Source organism: Halichoeres trimaculatus, unplaced genomic scaffold (assembly GCF_033239565.1).
Source record: "Halichoeres trimaculatus isolate MK-OKI-2021-1 unplaced genomic scaffold, fHalTri1.1 fHalTri1_scaffold_1, whole genome shotgun sequence".
In the NCBI taxonomy this organism is placed as follows: domain Eukaryota; kingdom Metazoa; phylum Chordata; class Actinopteri; order Labriformes; family Labridae; genus Halichoeres; species Halichoeres trimaculatus.
In genome coordinates this window covers 43,805,152-43,814,799 of record NW_027437179.1, presented here as the reverse complement: position 1 = coordinate 43,814,799, position 9,648 = coordinate 43,805,152, and the positions used below count along the sequence as shown (strand labels likewise).

The window sequence follows — 9,648 nt, the reverse complement described above, 5'->3', positions numbered from 1 at the left end:
GATTCTGATTGGTCAGAACCTTTTGAACTAACAGCGACAGGAAGGATCCTACAAATCCCGTTCACACACCAGGAGCTGAGTGAAACAGACTTCAGACTAACGAGCAGGAAACAGACCCAGAGCGAGCTCAGACACCGTCACAGCTCTGACTGAGAGAGACCACGAGATTATCTCAGATTATCAGTCCAGACTAACAGCACTACCTGAACTTTAGGATGACAGAGCTCAAACCAGAGTTCACTTCACTGACAAAGACGACAAAAAGGATTACAGTCTGACGCCACTACATGTCCCAAACTCAGGAACTCTGACATCAAGATGAAACTCCAGCAGGAGAGGAGGAAACAGGTCAGGAAAGATGGAAGAGGAAACAAGACGCTGCTTTTAAACCATGACCTGTTTACTAAACTCTTAAGGTCTTAAAGTACGAGGCCTATAAGAGTTTAAAACTGCAGTTCCTCAAGTGTCCACTAGAGGCTGGCTGCAGAAACACCACAAACCACATACACACCCATTCAAAAAGCTGTGGAGCTAACAGCACTCTGCTCAGGTGAAGATTTTAAACCCTGAGGTCAAAGGTCAAAAGCTGGTTTACACCTTCAGACCTGTGTTTGCTACGTGCAGACTGATGCACACACTCCTCCTGAGTTCAGCTCGACTTCAGGAAGTACGTAAAACCTGTGAGCTGGAGGATGACATGAGATCTGGGTTTGGAAAACCTGGACCTGGATCCTCAGGAGGACCTGGGTTCAGTTCTCACCACCATCACAGAAACAACACAGAGATTAATGAAGAGGACTTTAGTCAGCAAGGATTAAATATGAAACAGTCTCTGCAGCGTGACTCCTCATCCTCCCTCCTGATCCTCCTCCTCTGCTCCAAAAACCTCCTCCAACCACCAACACCTGCAGGCTCCGCCCCTCCTCCTCCCCAAAGAGCAGACCTCCTTTCCTGGCAGTCCATTTAGCACTCCTGACTTTTCTGGGTCATCTCTCCAGCTCAGAAGCTCACCAGAGACCTCTCTCTCCTCCTCCTCCTCCTCCTCCTCTTCGTCCTCTATAACTCATCTCTCCTCCATCAGCATCCTCCGGCACAATCTGCATTTCTCAAACACAACTTCCAGCATCTTCTCTAAGTCCTTCTCCCCCGTTTGGCATGAACCCCAGAGATGGAGGGATGAGGAGGAGGAGGAAGAGGAGGAGGAGGAGGAGAGGATTGATGGAAAAGCAGGAGATGCAGAAGGACGAGAGGAGGATAAAAGACAAGGTTAACGAGCGAGGAGGGGAAAAGGGAGCAACCCAGCCATTTTAATTTGTCAATTCTCACCTCCTCCCGCCTCCTCCCCTCCTCCCCTCCTCCCCTCCTCCCCTCCTCCCTCTGCAGATATCAGATCTATGGCTCTTCTCTCCTACCTCCGTCCATACGACCCCTGCTTGCTGGATGATTGATGCTGCTCTCTTGCCTCCTTCAGTCTCTTTCTATTTCCTCGCGCCCCATCCATCCTTCGCTCTGTTTCCGTCTGCGCTCTGATTGGCTGAGAGCTAATGACCCAGATCCTCCCACATTAAGTGACATCTCATTATCTCTGCTGCTGTTATGATGCTGTCCGACTTGAAGCGAGCGTTCAGCCTGTCCTCACTCCAACTTCATTATCTCACAGGTTTGATCAGTGGGCCTGTGATTTAAAGGGATAGTTCGGCTTTTTTAAAGTGGGGTTGAATGAGGAAACTGAAAGTTCGCACAGAGGATGAGTTCAGCTCCTCCGTGGATGAAGTTTAGAGCAAACGTTTGAATATTTCCACCTCTCTTCCTTTCTGTCTGACCAGCCTCACTTCCCTTTGATTGTTTTAAAGCGTCTCAGGGAGCAGGGCAGAGGAGGGAACAGGGGTCCATGTTGGGCTGTAAAACCTCAGACCTGCTGACTCAAGGTCTGACTCTGCTCATTATGTAGGTTTGTTGTTGTAGTCCAGATAAAAAACATCTGGTTTGGACACGCTCTGTTTTATTTTGAAAGTCTCAGGATGTTTATACGGCTTTCATGACTTCCTGTCTCGCTGATATTACTATCACTGATATTAGCCGCGTCTTAATTCAGAGGCTGCAGTCTACGGAGGCTGAATTTGAAGACCGATTACGTCACAGCAGTGCGTCGAAGGCTGTCCCAAATGTGGCCAACATATCCCGCCTCCTTCTTGGGTACCATGAAGGACGGATTCTGTGAATCCTTCATAGCTTCACGTATCCCACGATCCATTGCAAGTGAACCCCAAAGATGATGGACATGGCTGAACTCCAGAAGGAGTCCTGATTGATCCAGATGTAAAAGATTTCTGGCAACAACTATGTGACTGTGTTTCTAAAACATTAAAGAATATTTTGTTTTTCTGTCTAAAAATGCGTTTGGGCTCTTTTCAAGTGATATACTAAATATAAAAACAGTTCTTTACAAATTTTCTCATTATTAAATAAATATATGTTCACAAATGTTAATTCTCTGGGGAAAACTTACTGGATTTTTTTCATTTTTTTATTTTTTTATTTTTTATTTTTATTTTTTCAGGGAATTCAAAAAAGACATTAAATCATTCCAGTAGCTTGTATTTAATTCTTTTTTTTTTTTTTTTTAATCTATCATCCCCCCAGCACTTGTTCCAATGTTGAAAATGTACTTTGTACATGCATGTTGCCTTACTCTCATGTAAATGGTGGTTCTATACTCTATCAATAAAGAAAAAAATAATAATAATAATACAAATGATAATAATAATAATACAAATAATAATAATAATAATAACAATAATGAAATTATTAACAATAATAATAATAATAATAATAATAATAATAATAATAATAATAATAATAATAATAATAATAATAAAATTACAAATAAATAAATAAATAAATAAATAAATAATTAATTAATTACAATAATTAATTAATTACAATAATGATGCAAAGTAAAAAAAAAAAAAAAAAAGTAAAAATCCTCCTGTTTGTATTGTGAGGTTTTGGTTTACCTGTGTTTAAAAAGTAACGTTAGCCTGACAGGTGAGGGTGGCGCTGTGAGGGTGATAAACAGGAAATGCTTCATAGACCAGACCGTCTCAGTTCAGTTCGGTCTTTGCGGTCTACGCAGGCTACGAAGGCCGGGTCCTCTGAAAGCTACAGCCTCTGAAGTGAGACACAGCCTTTCTGCACGCTAAATGTGGAGCCTTGTGAATCTGATGCAGAGAGGTCCAACCTGATCCTATATCTGAGGGGAACTCTGATAGTCTCCCCCTAGTGGCAGGGGGTGAAAACTGCTGAACAACAACACTTTGGGGTTTCAGCATCTTGGGATTATACTGGGACTGAACTCCTGATCCACTGATTGAGACCAGTTTTAAACTTCCTGAAACCCAAACTTTAACCAGTGCTGCATGTCCTCAACACAACACTGCTGCTGGAGACACCTCCACCTCCTCCTCCTCCTCCTCCTCCTCCTCTGTGTTTGATTCCTCTGATAAAATGAGCTCTAATTCCTCCGTTTGCACCTAAAGGACGTGGCTCGGTCTGAACATGCATGGACTCAGAGAGCAGCTCAGCATCTAACAAACAGGCACGTTACATAAACTCTAATCTCTCAAACAAAGCCTGATGCTGAGCTGCTCCCTGGTTTCCTCCTCTTTGGGGAACAGGAGGCTCCTGCTGCAGCACACTCACACACAGAGGCCTGGACGCCATTCGTCTTTCTGAACAGCAGCAGCTGCTTTTTCTGTTTCTGTGTCAGAGTTTTTACAGATCTGATTCATGTGAAACTCAGGGAAGAAAACAAACCCTGAAAGTCTCTAACAGCTTCTTTCAAACCTGACGTCTGGTCGAGTGGCTTCACTTCCTCTGGACAGAGCCTCATCGTCTGTGAGCGTGCGGTCATGTGACAAAACATCTCACTCCTCACTCGTTAACTCATTAAAAAGCTCTGCCAGGAAATCAACAGTCACACTCCTGAAAACTCTGCAGAGACCTTCAAAATAAAAGCTTGATGAAAACCAGAGTGAACTTTAGTTTGAAGCGTAAAACCAGGCTCAGGAAAAAGGAAATACTGAACAAATAGAAATAAATAAAATGAAGCTGCAGTTCCTCAAGTGTCCACCAGAGGCTGTGTGCAGGAACAGCAGAAACCACACACACACACACACACACACACATTCAAAAAGCCGATTTCTGCAGCAGAATACACACGTTTACAGCCTGGCTCAGAGGATTATGGGATATTTCTGTCCTTTTTCTGAGGTTTTGAGGATCCAGGTTGAAACTGATGCAGGTTTTTCCCCGACAGGTGAATTATCCTCGTGTTTTCACATGGACTGTGCGATGCAGAGGAGTCAGCTGCCAGTCTGTCACCATAAGCAGTGAAATCTGACGCCTGAGCTGTTTGATAACACATACATTAGGTTGTTTGGGTGTGTGTGATGGTGTGTGTGTGTGTGTGTGTGACCGTGGGAGGCTCGAGGAGGAAAACAGCTGAGGGTAAACCAGGTCGGAGCAGGGAGGATGTCTGAGGATTGATGTGTTGGTGTTAGTGGAGACGATGAGGAGCATGATTACCTGAGCTCACCCCGTGTGTTTGACGTGAAGGTGACTCCAGTTTCAGGGGGACGTAAATCTGAGGAGAGTGAAATCTGTATTCTCTCAGTTTGTCTCCAACCTCTGGATGGAGCCGTGTGTCGGTGTAATGAAGGAGACAAATCATCAGCTGTTCGTCCTTTATCTGTCTGTGTGATGAAGAGTCTTCATCACTGATCATTTCCCCCAAAACTTAGATTTTATATCCCTTTATTTCTGTTTTAAAACCTGTGTTCCTCTGTACCTGACGGCAGATTGCTGGTTCTTTCTCCTCACCTGGATGTTTTCTCCTCATGCAGTAAGTTTTCATACTTCTTATTTGTGTCATATCATAAGTAAAAATGTCTCTCTTGGTGTAATTTGGGCCACATCCTTCAGGAAATTCATGAAAAACTTTTAATATCAAGATATTTAAAGAGAACACAATGCCAGAGTTGCTTAAATAAATTGCAAAGGGGAAAGAAAAAAAGAAATCAGGCCTAAATTTTTTATTTTAAAATCTTAAATTGATTAATTATCTGTTATTTTTCAGGTGATGTGGCTCAGATTGAGTCTAAAACAGACAGTTTTACTAAAAGAAGTTAGACCAGCACTGTGTTGTTTGATTAAACGAGGCTAAAAGTGACCGACTGATTTAAACTCAGCATCCAGACGATGAGATCTGAGATCTCAGAGACGATGCTCAGAAAGTCTGAAATTACAAATTCAATAATTAACATCGTAAAAGTCTCTTAGAGAATCCAGCATTTGCTAAAAATCTCTGTGAAAAATGAACCTTTTATTTATGTTGATTTTCATGTAAATGTGAGAAACACAACATTAAGAACAACAAATGTCTTAGCCTTTAGCTGGTGTTTTAGCCTGTGTGTTAGCCTTTAGCTTTTGTTTTAGCCTTAAGCTGGTGTTTTAGACTTGAGCTAATTTTTTAAGCCTTTAGCTTGTGTTTTAGACTTTAGCTTGTGTTTTAGACTTTAGCTTGTGTGTTAGCCTTTAGTCTTCGTATTAGCCTCTGGCTCATGTTTAAGCTTTTAGCCTGTGTTTTAGCCTCTAGCTCCTGTGTTTTAGCCTTTAGCTCCTGTGTTTTAGCCTCTAGCTCCTGTGTTTTAGCCTTTAGCTCCTGTGTTTTAGCCTCTAGCTCCTGTGTTTTAGCCTCAAGCTCCTGTGTTTTAGCCTTTAGCTCCTGTGTTTTAGCCTCTAGCTCCTGTGTTTTAGCCTTTAGTTCCTGTGTTTTAGCCTCAAGCTCCTGTGTTTTAGCCTTTAGCTCCTGTGTTTTAGCCTCTAGCTCCTGTGTTTTAGCCTCTAGCTCCTGTGTTTTAGCCTCTAGCTCCTGTGTTTTAGCCTTTAGCCTGTGTTTTAGCCTTTAGCTCCTGTGTTTTAGCCTTTAGCTCCTGTGTTTTAGCCTTTAGCTCCTGTGTTTTAGCCTCTAGCTCCTGTGTTTTAGCCTTTAGCTCCTGTGTTAGCCTTTAGCTTGTGCTCTATCTCTCTCCTGTTTCTCTTTCTTCTGCTCTTCTGTCCTTTTTCTGTCTGACAGTTAGGCTCCAGTGTCCACCATCACTACAAACTTAATCACAGAAATCGTTTTCAGCAGAGAAAAACTCAGATCTCTCTTCTCTCTGATAAACTTCATCAGCTGGCGTGGTGTTGTCATGGAGACTTAGACGTGACGTAAATCAATCTGGTCTTGGATGACCTGATCGAGAAGCGAAGAAGTAGCTTTCAGGAAAAACCTCTGTTGTTCTGTCTCCTTCATTTGTCAGATTTCTCTTTATGCTGATGATACACCGCAGCTAAACCACTGCAGATTAAAATCTCTTTATAATCCAGGTTGTTACAAACACTGAGCTGTGTTTGATCAACTAAAGCGCCCTCACACACACTCCTCACACACTCCTCACACTATTCACACTCTGTAACCTCTGACTCAGTCTGGACACCCTGGATCATCATCTCAGCCGCGCTGCAGAAACATGTTGGGACAGTGACCCTCTGTTTCAGTCGACGCCGGCTCAGAGCCACACGCAGAGAAATAAAGAAGCAAAGCTTTCCTCCCTCAAACAGCACGCCGCTCCACGCCACTCCACGCCACTCCACGCCGTGGGGAGAGTCTGATTTTTTCACCCGTTGAAAAAATCTGAATCAAACTGAACAAATCAAACGTAGTGAACGGCGGGAGGAAACGAGAGGGAAACAATTAAAAGACAATTAAAGGTGGAAAGACAGAATTAACCTGCAAACAGGGTTTTCCAGTCGTGGCGTGAAGGAGGAGGAGGAATTAACCTGCAATCAGCCGCTCGTTTAGCCGCCGTCAGCCACAATCAGCCGCCGTATTAGCATTTAATTAGACCCAGAGCCCCACGCCGCGGCCTGCCGCTCCGCTCTGATTACCCCACACACTGCTCCGTGTGTGTGTGTGTGTGTGAGTGTGTGTGTGTGTGTGTGTGAGCATGCAGAATCACTAAGTGTTGAAACGTGTGTCTCAGCATGGAGACGCTTGTTTCTGTTGGTGTGTGTCGGTCCGGTCCGTGCGGCCCGTGTCAGTGGATCAGAACCTGAGGCAGAGCGTGAGCTGCGTCGCTGATAAATCTCTGGGATTAAAACAGTTTTTCTTTTTCAGACCGTCACATTTTCCTGCTGTGAAGCTCAGCTCTGTGAGCGCTGAGCAGGAACCTTCCTGGTTTATAAACGTTTTATTTTAGTGTTAAAGGTTTGGAGCGTTGGTTTTATCAGATGGAGATAAAGTCAAACTGGTTCACAGAGTCTTTAATGAGTAAATCATGAAGGAAACTGTCTGTATGGAGGAATAAACACAGTTAGCAGTGATGTGGCTACAGGAAGTTAGCTCTTTGAATTATTTCATTTCTAGCTGAAACTGAAACACCTCCACCTGCTTCCCTATCTCTACATTTTCTGCTCTATCAGAAGAAACTGTTTCTGTCGTCCGCTGGAGAAACAGAGACAGGAGCTAACGCAGCAGACGGGCTGAAACAGGAAGACCGTCAGAGGAAACCGCCTGAAACAGACGGGAGAGAGCAGTCAGACCCTGAGTTTGAGACTGGGTTTGACTGTCAGCGCCTCAACGTGTGAGATATGAGAGGACGGGGAGCACGAGTCATGAAAACTAAAGATCACTGAGCGTCGCTTCATCGACCAACCCCTGAGGACGACCCGTCCACCGTGCTCTGAGGATTCAGGTTATCGATCTCAGCGGTGATTGAAGGTGATTGGAGCGTGATCAGAGATCACCTCGTGGGACAGGAAGGACAATCTGTTAACCTGAACCAATTCATCAATTCATCCGTTCATCCATTCACTCATCGATTCATTCCTCCATTGATTCTCCTGACAAAGAAAAAACAGACCACATCAAGCTGAGGCGATCGAACAACAACAACTCAGACGAGTCTCCAGTACCTGCCCCGGGACTACAAACTGTCCATATTTGCAGGGCCGGCCCTTGGCATAGGTGACCTAGGCGGCTGCCTAGGGCGCCATCTGCTGGTGGGGACGTGAATAAACACTCGACTTGTCCCTTTTATTGCTGGACTTGTAAGAACTTGTTGGTTGTTTACCATCTGTTTACAGTATTCTGGAGAACGTAGCAGTGTGTCGTTTAGTTTAGACCTGTTTCAAGTGTGTGATGTCACCAGCTCGTGGTCGTCTTTACTTTTATTCACTTCATGGCTTCAACAGGACGAGTGCAGGGCGACTTCACGGTAATAAAACCAGTTGAACTTTTTGATTTTAAACATCGTCGTTTAGTCTAAATGAAATAAACGACCTCGTCTCTATCCGTCCTGCAAACAGCCGCTGAAGACAGAAGAAAACTTCTGAGTGAAGTCCTGGTTTCTGTGATTCACCTACAAAACAAACACACGCCACCAGCAGATCTGTACCTTTACGGCAGTATGCAGCGCTAGGGCTCATGGGTAGTTGAGTTCTCTGGCACGTTTTTGTCTTTCGCCCAGGGCGCCTGCTGAGCTAGGGCCGGCCCTGCATATTTGTTTTTTTCCTGGCAGAGTAGTTGTTTTCTCTTCACCATGGAAGCTGTCCTTATTGGTTTTAGTTTTTTTTTATGTTGGAGTCGCCATCTTCAACTATTCCTGTCTGGATCTGTGGATTCTACAATTCGACCGATCAAACCAGCAAACGAAGGCGACGTGCCGTACGGTTACAGACAGAAACTAGCCACCAGCAAACAGCCCTCGTCTCTCTGGACCAAGTTTCTGTACTCAGAGGTTTAATCATGTGATCAAGCTCTGATAACGCAGCTTGTTTCCAACGCAGAGACTTTTCAGACCCTTCTGACAAATCTAGCGACTTTTCTAGAGTTTGACATTTTTGGAGTTTTTCCTCAAATATTCTCAGCCGAACATGAACACACAGAGTACCCAGGAAAAGTGACGACGTGGACAGCGCCACACAGCTTTGTTTATACATAAACGCAACCACACAAGTCAACAGCCACGCTGGAGTTAACATTCCTGCCAGGAGAGGCCGCCAGGGAGCAGGAAGCACAGGTTTTGTTTTTAGTAGGAGAAAACTGATTATTCAGCAACTTTCACTCACAACTCCGCATGAAACAAAAATAATTTAAGTTAAAAAGGTTAAAAAGGCCCCATCAAAATAAACAAATAATACATATTTTTATATATATAGTTCCTGCAGCAGGGCCAGGCTGCAGCTGCTCTCTTTTCATCTTTTTATTATGTAAATGCTGCTGATGATGATGATGATGCAACAGCAGCTCTTAAGCTCCTAAAATCACCTAAAAAATATGCCTGAGTTCTGGGTCACGGTGCAGGACTCCACTGTCATGCAAACCTTAAAATGGCGACTGTGTGCGTGCAGAAAGCGTGTTCATCTGTCGGCTCCATGTTTCTGTTCGGTCTGACGCAGACTGTGACTTTAAGATCTGAAAACACTGAATCAGACCCTGATCCAGAAACATATGATCTGAATCTGAAGTTTACAAAGATCTTAAGTTTGCAAAGAGTTTCTGGAGGTGTGTGTGTTTGGACTCAGGCGGATTCCTGACCTCGTTTT

The 9,648-nt window shown here is 44.0% G+C and overlaps 1 protein-coding gene across 5 annotated transcripts in view; it reads right to left on the bottom strand.

The window, feature by feature from the left end:
* Window positions 1–9,648, bottom strand: part of rims4 (regulating synaptic membrane exocytosis 4) — a 70,404-nt gene that overhangs the window by 39,845 nt on the left and 20,911 nt on the right. Inside the window, exon 1 of one of the 5 annotated variants that reach the window (XM_074670471.1) lies at window positions 1,413–1,453. The exons of the other annotated variants lie outside the window; for them this stretch is intronic. Coding sequence (XP_074526572.1) covers window positions 1,413–1,422 — 10 coding nt within the window. The 5' untranslated portion in view covers window positions 1,423–1,453. Of the gene's footprint in view, window positions 1–1,412; window positions 1,454–9,648 lie in introns of those variants that run through there. 5 annotated transcript variants of the gene reach the window in all.